A 23389-nucleotide genomic window follows, 5' to 3' on the forward strand; every position below is an offset into this window, starting at 1 on the left:
ACGCGATATTCAAATTTCCCGGGCATTTTGCCTGTGGCAATGATGTCCCAGTAACACATTGAAGGCTAATGACAATTGAGCACAAATAATCATGATGTCAACTGCTATAGACAATTTAGGCGTGGGAATTTTGAATATTGTATGTTGATGAGAGCCGGCTGTTTTATTCGTTTTTATGGTCAATATGAGTTTGTTTTGAATAAAACCATATGATGCTTGATAATTGTTTTTCTAACATACAAGGCATAATGATGTGATTGTTGTTCCTTCGTAAATTCGATCAATTATGTTTTATTTGACAGAAGGGCAATTAATTGATATTTGATTTAGCATAAATTACTTCTTGATAATGTAGTGAAAATATGTGCACATTCCTACCTGTCTTTTGTGTGGGTTTTGATTGCGTATATCTTCCTTCAGCACTCTATCCAGCAACCAGGCCACCCAGTCTTCTTGACCATCTTGTACCTTGTCCTTAACCACTGACTCATCTTCTGTCCATATGTCCCGTCCTGCTGGAGATAACGTCCCAAGTGCAGAGTGGCTCAATGCCTCTCCCACACTGAAATGAAGCTCAACTTGCTTGATCTGTTCGGAGATATTACGCAGAAAGAGTTGTCAATATTTTTTGATTGGTAAAGACATGTGCAGAGTAACACACACTTGTAAATCAAGCACACACACAAACAGACACACCCACATGAATCACATTGTAGCCAATTAATACAGACATGAGAAAGTTGTAATTCAACTGCTTTGAACATTTTAACTACATGTTTTTTCTTTCTCATCACTCATGATCAGTGAATTGTTAATATCTGCATCCTTTTTGGCAAGTTTTCATGGGACATGAAGACATTCTCAAACATACCCCTACCTATGCCTGCCAGCAACCAGATTGTGCATTATGCATTGCCATCAAATCGAGGATGTCTGAATCAACAAACCGAGGATCAAAATTTTTGTGTGCGTATAGCTATGCATGACACACAGCATGAAATACACCTTCCACCTGAGGCCAATATAAATTATTTACTGCACAAAAACAGATGTATCTCTAAATGCATTTGACATGCAACTGCGACCTACTGCAGACCTCCACGGACCAAGGACAGTGCTCATTTGCAGGTAGGTCCATGTTTAACTGTGAAGAGTATCGTGTATGTCCTAGGTTGCAGGGTAAATATGCACACAAACACCACCCACTGAAGATACACACATGAACACACACCTGACACACACATAAACTTACAGCTGCTGTTTTGACAAGTCCTTCCAAGATAGCCTTTCTATATGGGAATTTGGCATCACCAACTGGTAGGAATCCAATAGTGGTACATGTATGCTCCTTTAGCTGCAAGTGTTACAGAGAGAGGTAGTTAATAAACGTCAAAAAAAGCAAGCAAACAAACAAAAAGTTCCCTTCTGAAGGAAAAGGTTCCAAGTTTGAAAGAAATGTATGGTACCAGCCAGTTTGATTCAATTTGAAAAACTTGCATAGCAATTTTTAGCGAAAATATTATTTAGGTGATGTTCTTATAATATTAGCATATGTTTACATTGTAAAATATTGCTATACAAGCTGATATTTGTGTAGCAGATTGTCCAAAATGGGGAGAATTTTGCTCCACGACACAAGTTAAATCGAACCCTGGTACCAGCATACATAGTTAACGCAAACAGCGTTAAGTTAGTCGAGGGAATTAAAAGCCTGGCCTCACCCAATTATTATGAAATCCTGTGTACATCGCTCTATTTCTAAAAAAAAGCCTTGTGTAGCAATTTTTCTCTTCTTTTTTATACTTTATGATGTATTTCTACCTTGTCATATTTTTACCTTGGTAGAAACTTTGTTTGATTCCAATTTAGCCACTAGTTTCTCCACCACCAGAGCCTTGGTCCATGTGTCTGCAGTCTTCTCAACTCTACCCTTCTTAGCAGCAGAAGACTCTTCATCTGCTTTGCCATTACTTGTGTCCTGGGTGAGACTACCATCTGGAATAGGTAGGGAACCATTCCGTCCTATCTCACCTATGGCAATGCAAGCTCCAGTGCAGAGTAGGGGGTTGCTACTATCCAAGAATGAAGCTGTTGGATAATGTAATATTAAAATTAATATTGCAGTAACAACAAGACCCAACACAAGCTGTGAGACTGAATTATAGTGTCGCCTTTATGGGAAAGAGCACACCAGGGTCTGTGCAACAGTAGTACTAGTAAATAAGGTATATTGCTGATAGCGAACGATAGGCAAATGTGATGCATGCTGGGAATGAAAATGGCTCAAAAGCTATCAAATTTGTCACCCGAGATTGCAAATTTGAGCCCTTTTCATTCCCAGCATGCATCACTGTTGCCTATCTATCGCTATCAGCAATATACCTTATTGAACTCTCATGCCTCATGCAAATTAAGCAAATAAATTTACCAATGATTTTCACAGCCTCAATTATAGCAGCATCAAGTGGATCTATTACACTACCGCTGTCTGTTTCCATATCTTCTAAAGTCACTTCGTTGAGAGCCACCTTCTTTTTGTGTAAATGTCTGCCAATGGTGTAGCCCAGGGCTAGCAGGGCACCATGCTGAACTTCCATAACCTGATGAGAGCAAAGAATATTGAGGGATGTTTATGTATGACAAAAGTATCAATTTCAGTTGGAAAGAAATCTCACCAGTAAAAATTCAAGACCTCTTGTTTCACTTGGTATGCAAGTATGTGTGTGCGGTGTGTCTTTATTGAGTTTGATAATTGGCATGAAGTTTGAAATGTGAATGCGGTCCATATATGTATGGTTGTCATGGTTTAACCACAAAAATGCACAACTACCACCTATACACTTTAATTATTTGAGGAGTCTCAGAACAGAGATAAAATGTTAATGCAACATATACATTGTGGGTACAACAAGAGAACCTATGATTATATAGTGAAAGCATGCCTTTGATACAAAGATAATTCCAGTTATCTGCCAGCTCTTATGCTTCAAATTATTTTATACTGGTTGAATTTAATTTACCATCATAAATATTCAATGGTTCATTTCAATAAATCTGCATATTTTCTACCAACCTGGTCTTTAGTGGTCCTTATCAGATCTTGTACCATCTTCACCAATTTGGATGTTTTGTTACTATTAGCTACAATAGCATACAGTTGAGCAGCACTAGTGCGCATCTCCTCCCGACTTGATCGCATAAAATTCTGTCAACCACAATATATTAAGGAAATGATCAACAAATTGATAAATTAAAGTACAATATGTTGGGTTATCTCTACCGCAATACCGGAAAACAGAAAATTTCACACCATTCAATTTTGTAACAAATGCATAGCACTGTTTCATCAGATATATATTTGGAAAATAGAACTTCAAATTTTAATTTACCTGTATCCATGGCAACTTGCTGACAAGTTTTGCAGCAAACATATGTGCAGCAACAGCAACTATCTCCAGTAAGCAGTACATAATAGACTGGCCACCTACAGCAGATAACAGCTGCTGACAAAGTTCTATATACTGCAACACAGCGGTTGTAGAGTCTGATTCAGCAAGGAGTTGCTGAACATGTTTGCTGACTTTTGGAGCTCCACTGCCGAGGTCAAAGGGCATATCTGGGTCAGTGTGGACATCTGCGTTGTACAGAAGGCAGGACCGAAGATAGAATATGACCTGAGAAAGGATAATGTAGGCTTGTATTTGAATGGCAGTTTAAACACACAATTTGAAATTTTTATATAAATGATTTCAAAAGTTTAACAAAGTTATTCATCTTATTTGCATAAACCTGTGTGCTAATAATGGTATTTATAATAATATTGAATGGCTTTGAGTATGATGCAAGAATAAATTGCACGAGATAGAAAAATATTGCATGAGTCGAAGACAAAAGCAATCAAAATAAGCCATTCAAGCTTATTATTTTTATCAGACTGATTTGGTAAAATAAAATTAACTCTTGACTGATTTGACCTAATTCAATGCGAGTGTAATGCCGATCAGCAAAAGGTATGCACGAGCATATCTGCGCATGCAATATTTAAAAACATATTTTAGTCATTTGGGTACTTTGTGATACACAGATTTATTGTACTACTCAGAAGGTTGAAATAAATAATAATATCTAATATTTGGATGTGTAATTAAAAAATATTATGTACTTACATGGTTGAAAGTATCTGGCTTAAAAGGAATACTGGTTGTACCAATCATATACCTAGAGTTGCTCTTGTTTCTCTGTGATGCCTAATATAAGAAACAAACATAAAATAGTCAAGTCATATGCCATTTAGACAAATGAAATATATTTCGCTTTTGTGGATAACAAAAGTTTCATAGAGTATTTTTGCCAGTGAGCAGTAGCAATTTGCTAAATAAGACAAGTCTTTATGGATTTGTCATAGCATACTAAAATTCACTGTTTTTTCTTTCTTTGAAATATGTTTTTCTGAGTGTTTAATTTCACTGGGTGAGCTAACCTTTTCTTGAATGTACTTGACCACTGCTGTAAACTGTGGCATAGCCTCCTTGCGTTCTGCTTCAGGTTTGGACTCCAAAGGTTTTCCATCCTCGTCAATTGGCCTTGGTGGTTTCAATGCTTTCACAGCTTCCAAGTGAATATCTTCTTTACTGTAAATGATAAATCACATATTATAGATGAGTTGACTTCTGACGTCAATGCCTGGCAGTATGCGCACACATCATCACAATTTCCATTGTTTTCTGCCTGTTGCGCGCGCATCATATTTTGTCAGGGCTCGTGTTTTTAAAACTCCCGCCACATCACAATAAGACTATTGAACAGTGTAGTGGTTGCATGGGGTTCACTCAAGTATAAAGATATACCGGTCCCTTGCCTTTGTTGATAAACATTGAGGTCAACTCATCTATATGAACCTATATTGTATTAGATCAAAGAATTAAGAAGAGAATGTAACGGTAAACGTATTAAAATCTTTTGCAAGGTACTTTTTAAGCATTTGCCCTTGCATAAACGGGCGCAATGTGAAGCGTGTGCATAGGACCTTGTACAAATTAATACACGCTGGAGGGTTAGCAGTATGCTTAGGGTGTAAAAGGAAATCAAAACATTATATACCTCATTTCTTTACCAGATATTTTCCTTTTCATCCATTTAGAATCATCTTGTAATTTAAGTGTGAAGTCTCATTGCTGATATTACTTACTTATGCTTACTAACAGTTTTATTCCAATTTTTTTAAATTTCAATTTAATATACTTACATATCTCCGGCAGCAAGTAGAAGTGCATATCTTGATGGTATATGATTCCCTCGAAATACAGAATGGGCATACTGGGTAGCTGCCATACGTGCTTGAGGCTCATGCTAGATGGAAATGATACAAACAAACAAAATATTACTTGAATACTGGGCTATGTTATGATTCCTATATTACATCTCATCTCAAGTTAAGAGCTGTTGATAGTGGCTCACTATGCCAACAGTACGTGCAAGAGTACAAATTGGACAAAGTGTTCTTCTACGCATACGCCCCTGCAGGATTAGGCTACAATCAAGTGTAAATTTGCGGGGACACTTCCATAGTTCAATGGCCATCCCCACTCCCCTTATTCAATGTTGTATACAGAACGCCTCATTTCTTAAATGGGCTATATTTTTGCTCCAACATTGGTTGGTGGGGGAGGGAGGGGATTCGAAATAGGTTGAAAACTATACAAATAAAATATCATATGGTGAACTTCATATGACCGGTATTATTGAACAGAGGGCGCAAAATATGAAGTTTCCCAGGGAAATTTGCACTTGATTGTAGCACGTGATTCGAAACTGCCACTGCAAAATCCAACATGGTGTTCATCTCAACTTGAGGAGACACACTATAGGCATCCAGAATCTTAAGGTTTGCTTCAGATGGAAAAAAAAAGCAAAGTAAGAGGTTCCACACTTTGCCTTTTTCCTTGTAACGTAACCACAGATCTGTTTTCCTTGGTTTCAATCTGTAAATAAATTTCTGCTGTTCATTGCCAAGCAAGCAAACAAACAAAAACATTCACCTTTTCCCTTGAACACAGTGGTGTGTACCTGTATTCAACAGAACAGCACATTGATAAAATACTAACAATTTTCACAATATAATTCCCTTCCATAATCTGAGCTACTCAGTGCTTATTACAGTAAGTCAAACTTCATTTCACCATGTATTTACTTTTTCCTAGGCCGCTCATCGATCACAAGCAAAATGAAAAGTGATATACATGTACGTATGGGGTCATATTACCCAGGATAAAGAAATTCAGATATTGCATTGTCAGTAACTGATACCATACTTAGGAGATAAATCTGGCTATAATGGATTATCTTGACACAGGCTTAACTGGGTACTCTATGCTGTGCAAACTAAGTGATAGTAACTTGTTTTGATCATCCATAATATGTGATAATAATACCCTTAAATTTGCAGCATGTTATGGATTTATAATTTTTATTCATAGTACCTTTTCTATGTTGGACATAATAAGCACTTCCATTATTTGCATGTTAGGCCCCTGTAGATCTTTGTAGGCAATAGACATTAGTGATAAGGCCTCCTGGACATGAAGACGAACATCGGCTTCCTCCTGTTGAAGAAAAGAAAACATATTTTGTGATGATGTCTGTATAGACAAATCTAATTTCATACATTCCTACACCTCAATGGCAGCCATAGCTGGCTCCTGCCTGGGTCTATCTCACCTAAAATGTGAAATGATGCAGCCTCGGCGGGAATTTTAAACTGCATTCCATCACCCGTGTTACACGTAGACAAAAGAATGATGAAAGTTTACAACACAATACAATATAACATCGATATTTTAAGCGGCTAGTTTAATTCACCCAATTGGGCAGTCACAACACCAGTTTTGTGCAGACAGGATCCAGTAATGGCCAAATGAATTCTGACCATCACTTGGCTTGTTGGATTCGCCTATAGACAGAAACGGATAGGGTCTAAAACACAACTCGAGTTTTTTAGCAAGTTTTTGACAAGACAAAACTGCTTCACTTACAGAGCAGACTGCATCAAAGAACTGTTGTAACAACCCTAGGTCTTTGGTAAACAGATGAGGCAAACGTCTGCAAGTAGAAAGTAAAATAAGTTTACAACACAATAATGAAGTCATTATGAATGGCACCTACATATGAATTTGTCAAGTACACATATACAAGTCACATGCTGAATTATGCAAGTCATTGTATGCACTGTACTGGGTGGAAATAACAAGCAGTCAACAATTTTGTAGAATATGGTATCAGACTTTGTCGTAATTGCTGTTTTTACACTTTCACTGGCTGCACAATAAATTATTATGACAGTGTTCAATGCTGTTGATATATGGACTTATTGAAAGAACACCCATCCTAGTTACAACTTCTGCATGACAAACAATATCTTTGATGCAATAAATATTTCCCATTCATTATACTTACTTTGATAGCTTTCCCACTGCTACATAAGCCAATCCTCTTAGATGAGCATTCTGAAATAAACAGAGCAGATATTATTATACTACCATCTACGGGGTATGGCCCTCAAGTGTGCCACATATGGGCCCTGGAGCCTTTGCAGTTTTAGTGTTAAACTTGTCACTTTGATGTATGTGATGACTAAGAAAGAAAAGGCGATGGAGCATGAGAATGTGGAGAAGACACTATAGGTTAACAATATAACTATCCAATATATTTTCAAACCATCTTAAAGAAATACTGGAGCAACGCAATCTTTGACAGCTTGCAAAATGCACACAATTTAGTGAACTAACCTCCTTAGCTTCTGCAATGAGCTTACTCATTCCGCTTAGAAGTATAGGCCCCATAGGCTGTATCCTGGAGTCGCTGCATGCTGTACATAGATGATGCACAAACTGAACTGCTTGTGTCTTCAATTTGTTGTTGGTATTAGTGCCATAAAGACAATCAAACACAACCTGTACAAATAAGCAAGAGGGAGTTAATACTTTTGTTTTCACATGAAATCATAACTTCTTTCAGAATACAACCTGTTCCTCCCTACAGACTATAATGAGGGTTATGCATACACTGATATATGCACATATGTGTAACTACCAGCAAACATGGACCCCATTAACTACTTAAGTTTTCAATATCAAACTGCGCACAAACACACATTTAAGTTTTATTCCCCTGTAACCATTAAGTGTTCACTATTCAATATTGATGACAATATAATGCCAACTGCATTTTTATGCTGTTTTTGATCTACATGTAGTAACAATATCCAGGAACCCAGCAGTTCATGTGTGTCTTCTATTACAGAGATTTCTCATTTATGTAGCCTTGTTTGCCCGTGTTTATAAACACAAATACATCACACATATCCACATAAAAAATCAACACTCCAATATATGCCATATTCAACATATTAATATTTGAACACATTTTATTTTCCATAAATGATTAACTTTCAAAAAGAGAAACCTTTCACACCTGTCGTTAATTCCTAATTGTATTACCTGTATTGAAGCAGGAAAGTGATCAGCAGCTTCTCTAGATCTCAGCAGATATGGGAAGACCTTGAGTCGTACACGAGTCCCCACTGGTTGGCGCTTGTCATCACCTTTAGGAGCAGTCTGTAGAGAGAAATGTATTTCATGAAAATTTATAACCACACAATTTTTTAAGAAAGAAATGCTCATACGTATAGAGGCCGTCAGCGTGACGTCATATGGCGCCATCTTGTGGGTACACGCTGCGATGGTCGTTCTATCTCCATGCGGGAACAGCAAAATCACCGTGTCGATGCGTGATAACAGCTGTGTGGCAAGCTGGGCCCTTCGCGTAGTGTCCGACTCATGAACACGCGTATCATTTGTACCCACAAGATGGCAAAAGGCTGACGGCCTCTACATTGCTTAGTTTATCGTTTATTCTTGTACTGTAACAGTATATTCAAATTTCGACTATATTTTTGTTTTGCTGAAGCTATCACACAATCCAATCATTCATCCTTGAAATTCAGCATGGTACTATTGAAGTCATTATCTCAGGCAAGGATGATTAGTCTACAGTAAACTACAGGGATTGACTTTTAAGGCGCACAAGTGCGATCACACACCATCGCAAACCTTAAATCGCCTGTCCGAGCGTGATTTATAGCACACCTCAACTTCTTACCAAATGCAATTTATTAGCACACCTAACAGCCCGCCTAAGCATTTCCAGAAGTGCGATTTGCAGCACGCCTGTTATTTTCAAAACTCCACCCATGAAACTAACATTCTACAAGCTCTCAAACTATATTTACACAAATGGCCACAAGCATTGAGCTGCCTCCAACAGATATGGCAACTTGGCAAGTTTAAACAACTTTGAAATAAATGCTAAGCAAGAACAGGTACACAGAGCTGGTCAGGTGTATTTGCTACGCAGCTTTATGCCATCAATCAGAAAGTCACATGGGCAAACTGGATCAGTTTGGTCAAAAGAATTCATTATGTTAGCAGATTGCAAGCTATTGTCTCAGATGTCATCCAGTGACACAGTCACCCAACCAGCAACTAATGAAAGCAGCCTACCAAGCTCAGTACAGGTGCAAAACAGTTTTTTTATGAATGGACTGGTTAATTTAAATTAGCTATTTTGGTCAAACTGAAATAGACCTTTTCAAATTATAATCAGAAACATTTCGAAAACCACGTCATGTGCACCAGGTGTGTGTGTAATTATCATTAATATGAAGCATCATATAATATGCTCATATCCTGTTTGCTTACTGTATGTAAATTTGTGCAGCCTATATTATTTTACACATGAATAGAAAAATGCCCTGGGTACAAAAAACAACAACATACATCTCACCACACAACTTAATACAAACATCTCCTACACCAGCCTTCTTTAACCACAAATACCATGTCCCTCTCTTTATCTCATACCTGTCCTTTAACAGCTACACTGCCTTGGAATAATGCATAGAGCTTAGTAACTATGGATGGTGTGTTCCAGTCTACTCCTCGCTGTATGCGCTTTAACTCAACATCAGCTGCTGTAGCAACACTGTAATAGAATCAAACCAATGTTTTATTATATTCTATGATCTCTATCTAAAAAAAGTAATCTCCTGAATGGGTATGGGGTCTTCTGATGTTAATGTACTTTTTTAGTTGTTTGGTCTTAATGCTTCATCAAATTTGATTGCCCGACAGGTAAAAAACCCTCAGCTACACTTGTATATCTTTAAATACATCATTAGATGTTTAGCATTTGTTTTAATATACTAAAATGTCATATTAGCTAATAAAATATTGTATCTCTATGCTACATGGTTAAGCAGAGTGAGTCATTTGTTATATATTCCTGATACTGAAGTATCTTTGACAGAAATGTTGTTGAACTTCTTTTCTACAGGTCTAATTCAGCATATTATATGCTCCTGATAAATGACCTTTTTTCAATTTAACACTCGACCACACATTACGTTTTTATGGTATCCTTTATCAAACTCATGATTCCTATGAAACATTGTGTCTTCTCACCTGTATCTTGTATCAGAGCATGCAATGACCAAATGGCAGATTATATCTTTCTCCATAAGTACATCACCTGCTAGGAAGTTGACTATGCCCACTTTCAACTGCAAGCAAATGATTGTCAAAATAATGAATGAAATAAGAATATACAAAATATTGGTTCAATTAAGCAAACACATTTAACCATCAAACTTTATGAATTTCAGGTGCTACTGTTGAGGAAAAATTAAGACATAGGCCTAACTAACAAAATCTAGAGCAACTCACATTCTTGACATATTTAGATTTCAGTGCAGCAAGTACCACAAAAGCTACCTTTATTATATCCAACTACATGTTTATAATTGCATTCTTAATTTACTATAACTGTTCTTGAGAAATAAAATAACTATACTAGCAACAGCTTTCAAAAGCTGTACACGATCCAGCCGCGATCGTACATTGCATATTTCAAACTACAAACCAAACGAACAACCTTGGATACAATACTAACAAATCACAAGTGCGTTGGCATGGTTGGATTCACTTGCACGTTATGCACACAAAGTCGCACATGCAAGCATACATTACGCAGTGTACACCAATAATCGTCATGCTATGTCAGGCTGTGTTCATTCAATATAAATTTCTACTGTAGTTTTCTATTTAACAAAGGAGTGAGTGAGTATTAATGTACAATTCAAAACAGATCACACCATGACCGGATTTGTACATGACCAAATTGTTGCACATAAAAATAAATGTTGACTTGATCCAGTTTTCTAGAACTGGTTACAAGAATTTACCTTTTCAATTGTATTTCCATCAGGCACGCTTTCTCCAAGTACCCTCTTGAGGCGTTTGCACTCAGTCCAGGGGGTGTAGGATATGAAGGTGTTGCATTGGCACCAGCAGGTGCTGTTGCAGGCCTATTAGATGAAGCTGAATCGGATTGGTCACCAGCTGTTGAATCAGGCTTCTCCTCTGTTTTTGCTCTGTAAGTGTGATTCAAAGAATAATTATTGTATATTCTAACCTCTGCAATTCCTAGCAAAATAAAGCTGTATTTTAGCATGTTATTCAAAGTATAACTGACCATAAGATAAATCACAAGAGAGAAAAACAAAGCCATACCATAACTGCCTAGAATCTTTGTATCTTAAAATGCATTAAAAACATACTACACCCCTGGCCAATGTTGTGCCTATTTTTGCGTTTTTCTCAAAAATAGCACATTGGTGACAAGTAAGATATGTATATTATAGCCTAGGGGCAAGGACTACAACTACTGCACTGAAAAGTCAGGAACTCAAGGAAAGCAGTTAGCGATCTAGTGATCCAATATAGGTTTTTCCTCATTTTTGACTGTCACTCCACAACTGTTGTCTGTGCTGAAATAAAATTTCCAGTGCAGTAGTTGTAGTCCTTGCCCCTATAATATACGGTACATATCTTACTTGTCCCCAATGCGATATAATTTTTGAGAAAAATGCAAAATAGGCACAAAATTGGGCAGGGGTGTAGTACCCCTTAAAGCAGTTAAAGTGGTACAACACCCCCTGATAAATTTTGTAGTAATTTTTCATTTTTCTCATAAAATAACTACACACTGGTAACAAAATTACTTCACTGAAATTTCAGTGATTCAAGTCAAGTGGTTCATTATATATGTTAAGAAATGAGGTACATTCTAGCGGTACCTCTTTTCTTATCATAAATAACATACCGCTTGTCTTGAGTCACTGAAATTCTAGTGTAGTTACTGGATTCCTTGCCCCTATAATATACATAACCTTTGTTACCAGTGTGTTATTATTTTTTGAGAAAAATGCAAAAATAGTTATAAATTTATCAAGGGGTGTAGTACCACCTTTTAACTTCACAGATTTACAGTCACCACTTACGTGAATGTGTAAGGCATCAGTAAGTAGTCCATCATAAAATCCAATAGAAGTTTGACCGTTGCTGGTTTCTCACTTAATCCAAACATAGCTTTCCTTTTATTAGGATCAGCTGGGAGCTTGAGATGAGGGAGAGTTGGTACCACCATCTGTAGGATGCTATGAGATGTAAACAAACCAAAGATTTAGTTATAATGATTGTGTATAACCAAGTGATGCATCAATGTTGTGTTCAGGCAAAAGTTTCTGCTCATAAGAAAGTTAGATCAGCCAATCACTCACAATCAAAGTAAGTACTTATAGGATAAACCTAGTAATTATTCTTAACCAGCCAGGGAGCTTGATGCATTTTTACGGTTTGGTCTCCTTTTTTCTGTTGATATATTTAAAGATGCTTTTGGGATACCTTGAAAGAAAAGTGCACACAGACCCCCAGGCCCTAGACTTCTCTGTAGTCCGCTTGCCTATTTATATGCATACTCTTTAAAACTCTGATTTAATTAATTTGTGCACAATTGATAGATTTTCACATGTGATCTTTTTAGTCACCGTACTCCCTCTGTTTGTTGTCTTCCCAAGTGGACTACTTACTTTCGATTGCAGTTAACAAGTTTAACACAGTTGTCTATGGATGAGATTGTCAGATTTCTGGCCAACTAAAATTGGCCATGATGTAATGCATCTTTAAATGGATTTAGCTTGTGATTGGTCGCCCAGTTCTCGTTATGGTTTAAATCCTCTGGGCATGTGGCATTACCATTGATAACTACATTGTACACAACTATGCGGCGCTTTGTGTACTAGGTGCATGAGCTGTCGTTGTACGTACAGGCTTTGTGCTTATGTTAAATTGGATTGATAAACAAGTATGATTGACAGTGTGTGTTAGTCCCCAGTCAAAGTCCTGTTAAAAATGCAATGTACATAGTCGATTTTTAACTTGGTAGATTCTAAAATCAGAACTATTCAGTATTGAAGTGCCATTATAATAGGTTGCATTCAATAAGCCAACGTATACTTTACTGTTACTGTCACTAATATAATTATATAAACCTTTTCATAACCATTTACTAGTATTTTGATGTAATAAAATAATATCAGTATAATTTCGAGTTCAACTGAATGCTTTTATAATAATTAAATAACATATTTTTATTTATCAAAAATCGACTATGGCATAGTCTACCCAGGCCCCAGGGGTTCAATATTGAAGTTGATCAGAAGTATATCAATATGGTATCAAATTACATCTCTTGACACATTGAATTCAAAAAACACATTTAATTTGTTAAACTACTTACTATCCATTTTCTAGCAAAATCCCACACATACATCCAAAAATACATGTAATATTGTATGAAAACTATGATTCAGCATAATGTTAAATGTTAATTAGCCTAATTTCCGTTGCTAAAATGTAAATGTGTTTTCAAATTTTGTCCATGTATAATTTCAGTCATAAGAATATTTCCACAACCTGTTGCACATTAACAAGTTAACAGGTGATTGCAATTAAACTGATTCAATCCCTAGTTGTGTAGTGATGCCCTTATAACTCAAGTACCCGTAGAATGGGGTGAATAGGGACGCAGGGGTGAATAGGGACAAAAATGAGAAAAGTTTTTGAAATCTCATTTTTTCACATTTGGTTAACACTTTTTTTTTATTTCCACAGATTGAAAGAGCAATCAAACAGTGTTTAGAAAATGGTTCAGCAGATGTGAAAGAATAAATTTAGGATACAGGGTGTCCAAAATAAAATTGTCCAAAAAAGTTCTAAAAAACGGGGTGGTCAAAACTTTCCTGCTCCCACGGCCACTATTTTAGAAAATAAGCTGGAAATTTACCAGGCCCTAACCTGTTAGGTCCTACAACTTTCTCTAAAACATTATTTAGTAATTCTGACAGGAATTTTTATAACAATTTTTTTACTATTTTTCAGGTAAATGTCACCAAATACGGGGTGAATAGGGACACCCTTGCCACAACCACCCTTACCCCACCACACCCTACCCTACCACCCTACCCTGTTCCACCCTTACCCCACTACCCTCATGAACCTACCCCACCACCTTACCCCTACCACCACCACCCTTAAATCACTATACCACACCCTGACCCCACTAGCCTCACTAAACCCACCATCTCCACCACCCTATCCCACTACCACACCAACCTACACAGGCTACCACCCTCATCCACCCCTAATACTATCATGCCACTGGCAGAACTCACTACCCCACACCCTACCCCAGCACTCCACCATCCTACCCCACCCATCTACCCCCACCACCCTACCCCGTACCCCACCACCCTATCCAGTCCACTGCTCCACCACCATCACCCTATCCACTACCTCTACCACCATGATACCTTTTCTTATACCCCACCACCCTGATCCCACTACCCCAACACCCTACCCTACCTTCCTACTTCCCTACCACCCAGAACCCTACCCCAGCCACCCTTACCCCACCACATCCTACCCCACCTTTTCTTGTACTGACGAGCCTGATCAACGTTGTCAAGAAATCAGATTTTAATCAGTTATGATGGTATGAATTACCCTGACATGTTTCTATTGTTTTTTTAAACTCACTTGGTGTCCCGTTTCCCTCCATGCAAGAGTAAAAATGCATGTACCCTCCTTCAAAGTTGTACTTTCCTCATCAAGACCAGTGCTGTCCCTATTGACCCTGAAGTCGGGGGTCAATAGGGACACCAAACTTTTATTAAAAAAATATATACCCCCCCCCCCACATATATTCAATTTTTTATAATGGTGGAATAAAGGCATCATGGGTGGACATAATATGCCCTCAAAAGTTTGAATCATGGGGCTACAGGAAAAAAACTACAATCTAGAGAGTGTCAAAACTGTCCCTATTCACCCCATTCTGGGTAGTGGATATCATTGATACGTGTACAGTACAACATGTTTGATTGTTTGATTACATTTGAAGTTCAAACTAGTGTGTTTTCTGTTTAAATATGAATTACTAAATATTATTTTAAGTAGTGTACGAATCAGTACGATACATCAGATTTTGCTTTCTGGCACTTTGCCAGTGAGAGCCTGTCAGCACTGAACCAGTGCCAGGTGACATGCATAATTTGCAGATCATTACCTGTCTTGCTGAAGGGGTGGTTTTCCTTCCAAGCACTGTATCAGTGGGGGTGCTAATTCTGCTTGCTTCTCAATGGCCAACCTTGGATAACCCATCTTCAGGTAGAGGATTGTAAAGTTCTAAGATGTACAGATGAGTAAATTAGTCATTAGGCATAGGAATATTGAACAACCTGCGAGTTAGCACAATTCAATTATTGGACAAATTTAGAAGTTAATTGACCTAATTTTCAATGAATCAATACAATATACAGGTAAGTTTATACAGATAAGTTTATCTATATTAACTTTAACTTCTGACATTATTCTAACCCTGTTAACGTTCCATTGACTTGCCTAACTAGAAAAAGTAAGTAAAAAATAGTTAATATTTGTACATACTACAATGTTCATCTCACAACACTAGAGTGAATCCACAATGATCTAGCTAGTAAATTCTATAATGAATGAAAAATCACTAGATTCTCAGATATTCAAAAAGGCTTCATTAAAGCAATAATGTGTGATTTGCATAAAGAATAGATTCTTATTTAAATGTTTGTTTTCACTTATCACATTATCCCCTTTTAATTTCGAGCCAAACAAATGAGATATAACGATGAAAATTGCGATTCATTCCAACGCCTACAATGTGTGTACTACGCTCGCCGATCGTATTACATAGGCACCGGAGTTTTGCGCGATTTAAAACAGCAAAATGCGCTGGCCACTTTTCAAAATGCGCGAAAATGCGCCAAAAAATAGGTCAAAATGCGCTAAAATGCGTGATCCCCTGTTATCAATGCAAAACAAAAAAAAACATCGGTAAAACGATGGCATGTCAATCAATTACGACCGACTTCCGGTTCATTTCCGGTTCATTTCCAGTTTCTGGAAAAATAAAAATAAAGATGGCGACCATCACAAATCGTCGATTGAAATGTCGAAAGCAAGGGTAAATTTCCCCACATTATGCTTGGTTTAATGATCGTTATTTGTATTTTGATGTACATATGTGAAGTTAGAACCAATATTGCGTGAATTTTCTTGTAAATGCTGCCGATTTGGGGCATAAAATCGTAAGTTTTAACTTTAAGCTTATCGATGGGTCAAAATCGTGAACATTCTCGATGGAACCCAAAATGCGCTTTGGACACCCAAATGCGCGAAAATGTGCGCTTTTGCGCGAACCGCGCAAAACTCCGGTGCCTAGTATTACATGTAACTGCACGGAGCATCGCGCTCGACGTGTGTACATACAAGCTGACATCCACGGTACATGTTAGCAAGTACTCGATCGTTGAACCGTGAATAATACAAAAAGTTAAATTTTACTGTTATTAAAGCTCTTCAGGCTTAGTCTTTTACGTGGTATTTTAGTATACCACTGGGCATTATAATTATAATGCAAAAAGTAGAAATCCGAGTAAAATTGAGGGCGTCGCTGTGAAGCAAATCACATATTATGGCTTTAATTTTAATAATCCAGCAAATTTTATCCAGGAGAATCTATGCAAATAAAATAATAGTTTTGGACAATCACCAAACATTTCAACCATTCACTTACTGTGACAAATGTGATGCTTGATGGATCTTGATATTGCACCAACAGGGGTTCCACAGGGAGCTGGACCCTGGACCTACTTTTCAGTCGCTTGTTGATGTGCACCAGCAACTCAAGTACCTGAAATTTAATTAATGTAAAACAATGTATTACGTTATTAGTAAGAGTAATAAATATTGAAAGGTTTTTTAGAAACTAATATGATGACTACTGTAATTCTTGCACATGCCAGGTGTGTTCCGACCTTTTAGCAAGAGGCTGCTTAGTGACAACATTGATTACATAGCATGATTGGTTAAATTTTTCGAGAGCAGGCCTTCTCAACTGGCGGCACGCGCGCCATTTGTGGTGCTTGGAGTCAGTCGAGGTGGCGCACAGTAATTTTAATAATTTTTTCATATAAATCTTGAACAAAAAGGGGTGAAAATAGCCAATCTTGGCCTGCCCCGCTGCCCCCTGATAAACCACCACTGCACCTTATCCGCTTTGCACAAGCCCTACCTTGCGCAGTCTTCTCTTGACATGTTGGCTCAGAGGGCACGGTGGCTCAGTGGTTACGGCCTTGGACTCATAATCTGAGAGCTTGCTCGACGTGCGTGGGTTCGATTCCCCGTCCCACCACTGCGTGTTGCGCCCTTGGGCAAGGCGCTTTGCCTCGCTTGCCTCACCCCACCCAGGTGCAATGGGAAGCTGTTAGGGGTAGTCACAGTCGTTGTACTGATGGACCCTGCGCCACTTGTAGGCTGCAAACGTGGTTCCGACATATTCTAATGACGGCGGAATAAATGTAAAGCGCTTAGAGGCTGTTTACGGCATAAAGCGCTATATAAATGTCTACATTTATTTATTTATTTTATGTTGGCACTTCATGATCACTAAAATTTTCCAGTTGGCACTTCAAATAAACTAGTTGAGAAGGCCTGTTCTAGAGTTTGCGTAGTTCACAATGTTATCCCTTGTGAAATGCTTTGGGGCATACTTGTTGCTTAAAAATGTACATGTCATGTCTGAAAATTAAATATAGGAACTATACATGCATGTTGGTAGTTGGTTAATTATTTTTTACATTTATTTGTCTATTTATTTTACTTTTTTCTTTACAATGAATATGTGGTGTGTGCAGGGGTCGCGCTAACATGCGTTTCTGCGCGTACAGCGCATATTTTAAAGTTTGAGCGCATCTATTCATTTTTGCATACTAGTTCAGGGGTTTTCATGCGCGCAGAAAAATGAAAACATGTGAAAGAAAAATAAAAGCTTCGATCTCCAATATTTACGACCTGTCCAGAAATTATGTAACATAAAATGCAATAACATAAATATCAAAAGTGAAGTCGCTTGTAGCATTGTAACATAATTTAAAAATAAAATAAAATACACACCGCCAGCGTAATTGAACACAGATTGTGATATTGTCTAGAATCACTGATGAGTTTTATTGCAGTACTGAATGACGACACTTACGTGAGTTGGTAATTTCTAATTCTAGGGATCGGTAAGAAATGCTTCAAGGGTGGTGTGTAGAGATATGCCAGCGGTGAAACACGAGGTCAGAGAAGAAAAAAAGTGACAAAAATTTGCCCTTGAATTATGTTTTATAGTCAAAATACTCCAGTAATTCAATAAATATCATGATATTTGGCCTAAACTTGAACTCATTTGCAATGAAATGTCATTTTTTATTGAGTAAATCATGGCTTTTTCACTCCTCCACGTGACTTGCAATGCTGTTGAATTCTGCACTTTGCCGAAATTGAACTGCATTTTATGGAATTCGGCGAACTTTTATGGCATAAAGCAACACTTTTATAGCAAGTACACTGCGTGGGAACTTTCTTTAAAAGCCAGATAGTTGGTTAATATCGAGAATTGTGGCGTGAAAGGGAGATTGTGTTTTTGCCAGGCCTTTTACTATATTAAACATCATAACCAAAATCACAAAATCTGATACTGATTCATTGAAACGTGCATTCAATACTTGACTAGAGAACCCCCCATTTTAGGATTTGAGCGCATATTTTTAACACTTTCAGGGGGTTCAGGGGTTCTGAGAACCCCTGGTTTTAAAACCTAGTGCTACCCCTGGGTGTGTGTGGGGGATTTTTTCCTCATTTTTCTTTCTGTAACTTCACACTGAATTGCACTAAACAAAAGAATGGCAAACCATATCGCATACTTACCTTTTTGCGTACTCCTTCTTGGTTACTGGACAATTTGAGAAGAACAGGTGGTAGAAATCGAAACACAACATTCTCAAGTTGCTCATCAGTTTCTGCTGAGCCAATACGCAAGAACACTCTCTCAAGGAGTTCTGGTGGGAAACCGGTATGGAAAATTATGTTATAAGAGACCATTATAAAATAAGCACCTCAAATTATTTCCTTGATTATTGCTTGATTATATTATAATTATCATATGTTACAAGCAGTGGTGTAGAAAGGACTTTTTCTGAGGCAACTTTCAAGGGGTAAAATTTGACAAAATAGTTAAATATGGTTTAAAGCAGGCTAAAAAGTACAAAGAAGGCCTACAAATCTCTAAGGCCATTGAAACTCAATACTGAGTTTAGTGTCCCATTTTTTAAAACTCATAATGAGGCAACTATTTCATTATTCATTATTTTCAAGGTTTCATTATCAGCGGCCTTTTACCAATGGTTCTGCGCTTTTGTTCATTCTAATTATTAGGTATCGCCAGTGACAGTTTTTCCAAGTTTTAAAACAAACTAAACACAAGCAAACTTCTGTACAAATTCAACTTATGCAAATGAATCAACCACAGCTCATTATAACCCAATGACATCACCAGCTCAAATTACATCCCATTGAAATACATGTAACTGATGTAAGTGGAACCAACATTACTCGAATTTCATGGCCTTTTTGTAAAAAAAATTTTCAGAGATTTTCAAAGTTTTTCTACCGAAGTTTAAGGTTTATTCAAGCTACTTGTGTGTGTAGGAAGTACAAGTGGAGACAGTCAAATGTTGATGGACAAACATAATATGCATGAGCATTTTTCATAGTCCAGAACAAATTTTCTTGAAAATCCATGCACCTGATTGGTTAGTTCGGTGCATGGGGTTGTAATGTGAGCAGCTCTGTGTGTACTGTTGGTTGGTGGTTTCCCAACTGTGCAATTGAACATCATGGACATGGTGGTGGTACCTGGTGTGTTCTCTTAATTATTTGTACAGTGCCAATGGGGCAGGTTTGATTGTGCTAAATGTATGAATCCGAAATCTGAAGTATACCAGTCTTCTTCACTCTAATTTGTATTAACCTCTCCGTATACAATTGAGGACGGGAAAAATGTGGAGGGGGGGGGGTGATTGACATTTATACAAAAAATCATGCAGAACAGTATAAAATAATTATTATTGGCACCAATTTGTCAAAAATAGGTCTTTTATAGTATCTCCTAAATAAATAGGCCTACATAATGTTATCCATCATGTTGACTGACTGATGAATGATGCATCATCGATTTCGACATCATTCATGACATGACAGATTTCACTAAACAAACATGAAAAGTTTTACGAAACATGGAAATGGAAATGGATTTTTGACAAGTTTGTCAAGACCAAGTGTCACTGTTTAGCAATGCGTCTTTACGACGCACGAATCTAGTAGTAGTAGTAAAAATACAAAACTAAAACAAAAACAATTACAATGTTAAAGGCGGAAAAAATACCACAAAATGACAAACATAAATAAGAACATTCTAGGGATGAGATAAAGGGTAGCAGAATTCGGCTGCTTTTCAGCTCTGTCATTTGCCATCAATTGAAATGCTTTTTGCCCAGTTGTCAAACAGCGTAACAAGAATCAAATACATTTTTTACATTACTAGTTGATATTTAAACACAAAGATTGATTCAAAAGAAAATTTCCTTCGAAAGAAGTTGTAAAAATTCAGAGAAAACGGGCACACCTACCGAGCTCATCCTGCGCTGCCATTTTTGCTAAAAATCGCAGTGTCACCGACTCAACTGGAGATGGCGCACTACTATCGAAAGCTTAACTAGTAACAAACGCACGGCGCATGCGCGAGCCGGGAAATTCAGTTTTGGTTTTGAAACGTAAACAAAGCTGAATATTAAAACGACTCCATGCAGAAAATCACTTCTTTTTATAAAACTAAGCAAAATTACAACAATTACTTTAGGGAATATAAACACCAAAGTCATATCTAGCACATATGTCAAAAAGAAGTTGAAAATTCATCAGATAAGCGAGAAAGGGTCGAATTTTCGGTCAAAATTTTTTTCGAAAAAAATCATATTTTTTTGGCCTTAAAACTTGGCCATAAAAAATTCACGTACACCACCAATTTCATGATTTTTGTCCTCAAAAATTAACTGAGTAATCCTCATAATGTTTTCAAGTCAATTCCCCGGGAGACGGAGAAACGGACATATAGAAAAAAAGATATTTAATTTTATTTAATTTAATCCACAAATTGACACCTGAGTCGGGGCGTTGCAAACGTGTCGTACATGTGTAGGGACCGATTCTACAGCAAGCTTGAACTTCCCGGCTCGCGCATGCGCCCTGCGTTTGTTACTAGTTAATCGAAAGCAGATATGAAATAGCCAAAATCCACAAAATTGAAAATAAAAGAAAAGGAAAGACGAGAATGGAGAAGAACAATGACCAAACCCCCAATGGAGCACATAAGGATAATGAAATGAAATGAAATGAAATGAATGATTAGTTTCCCGCATTTTTTTCAGTGAAATATGAGGTCATGATTTCATTACGGTATTCATTAGTTTTGGAAAATTTCTATTACGGTCCTGACAAACTTCAAGTTCATTTACCTATATTTACCGGGTATTTACCTATATTGTTGATAAAAGACCATCTCAAAACAGGTATTATATGCTTAGATCATCATTACAGACATTTTGCAACAGATTGAGAAATGATTTGAATTTGTTTTTGTTAAAATGAAAAGAAATTTGCAATTTTTGTAATCACTAGAAACATCATGAGGTAATCCTTAAATTTTCATTATTTGCCACATCCTCTACCCCTACAACTAAGAAAAACTGCTGATTATGATCAGCAGGGGATGTCAGACATTTTGAGAGTTTCAATTTTGATTATTTCCATCTCAATTTCAGATAATTGACTTTATATGAAAATAATGAAAGTTTTGGTCAAATTGAAAAAGTTACGAGGGCGGGTACCCGGGTGACGGGAAACTAATAATTTCATTTCATTAGCCTAAACAAGTATACAAGAAGAGCAAAGGTGGTCATTCTATTCGGTAGGGAGTCCCAAATATATATTTCCACAATCAGCGGGGGTCATTATTCCCGGCCTTTTGGCCCGACGGTGCCAAAAAATCTTTGCCCCTTTTGACGTGCCAAAAAACCTTTGCCCACCGTGGCAAAAATCTTTGCCTCCCCCATAGGGCCTGCACTTTGGCTCTGTTTTTGCAGGTTTACATGGTCCAATAATCACAAGATGACTGACATGTGGTAACAAAGGAAGCAGTCACTGCAATTTGATTATGTCCCATATGATTGGCCATTCAAGACACCCCTGTGAATATACTATAGCGGCCTTTTCAAAATATAATACCTGTTTGCTTGACTGCATTGACAATACCCGGGAACAATACACACAGTATATGCATTGGACAAACTTTTTACAATAAGCATGATAAGTGATAATGTGACCTCCAGATTTATACATCGTTCGTCTCGCACACTGACAACATTTGATTGAATGGACTGTAGGCTACTGCGCCGTGATTACGGTGAAGGACACCGGTTCAAATCCTTTGTTTGGAGCCAATCGATAAAAGCATGCAGGGCCTCTATACCCATGTACAGTTTATCCCTACATAACCTATGTCTTGAATACGCTGGCAAAGTTATGTAATAATCGGATTAATACTATATACCAGTAGGTAAAAACAAGTTTTGAATAATCCGCGCTATAAAGTCCCATTCAGTGATCCCAGCGAAAGTGAAAAAAAAAAAAATCAAATTGTTACGCTTATAAATTTTTTTAATGAAAAACAAATGGCAAAAAAAACAAAACAGGAAAACGACAGTATTGACGACGTTGAAGCCCCATTCAAATACATGTAGCTAATTTATATACTGTCAGTACCGGTATATAAATTACAGACTCACGTAAATGCATTATTTTTTGTCTTAGACACACGGTTTTCGGCTGAACCACTGCACTAGCAAGCTATGTTAGCACATCTATGACAATGACGAAAGGTACAAAATCAGTCATAGGCCTTTAGATAGCAGAAGACACCAAAGTGGTGTTTTATGACCTTTGACATTCTTTTGTGGCGA

General features: G+C 37.3%; 1 protein-coding gene across 1 annotated transcript in view; it reads right to left on the bottom strand.

The window, feature by feature from the left end:
* Window positions 1–21059, bottom strand: part of LOC140148777 (proteasome adapter and scaffold protein ECM29-like) — a 48047-nt gene extending 26988 nt beyond the window's left edge. The window contains 23 exon segments of the mRNA XM_072170842.1: window positions 379–588; window positions 1253–1354; window positions 1838–2088; window positions 2429–2600; window positions 3074–3205; window positions 3390–3674; window positions 4167–4247; window positions 4481–4631; window positions 5246–5349; window positions 6480–6602; window positions 7032–7098; window positions 7453–7502; window positions 7785–7949; window positions 8496–8612; window positions 9918–10038; window positions 10518–10615; window positions 11297–11349; window positions 11352–11485; window positions 12395–12550; window positions 15520–15638; window positions 17065–17181; window positions 19242–19372; window positions 21002–21059. Coding sequence (XP_072026943.1) covers window positions 379–588; window positions 1253–1354; window positions 1838–2088; window positions 2429–2600; window positions 3074–3205; window positions 3390–3674; window positions 4167–4247; window positions 4481–4631; window positions 5246–5349; window positions 6480–6602; window positions 7032–7098; window positions 7453–7502; window positions 7785–7949; window positions 8496–8612; window positions 9918–10038; window positions 10518–10615; window positions 11297–11349; window positions 11352–11485; window positions 12395–12550; window positions 15520–15638; window positions 17065–17181; window positions 19242–19372; window positions 21002–21023 — 2961 coding nt within the window. The 5' untranslated portion in view covers window positions 21024–21059.
* Window positions 21060–23389: the final 2330 nt, after the last annotated feature.

This window comes from Amphiura filiformis, chromosome 1 (genome assembly GCF_039555335.1).
Source record: "Amphiura filiformis chromosome 1, Afil_fr2py, whole genome shotgun sequence".
Taxonomy (NCBI): domain Eukaryota; kingdom Metazoa; phylum Echinodermata; class Ophiuroidea; order Amphilepidida; family Amphiuridae; genus Amphiura; species Amphiura filiformis.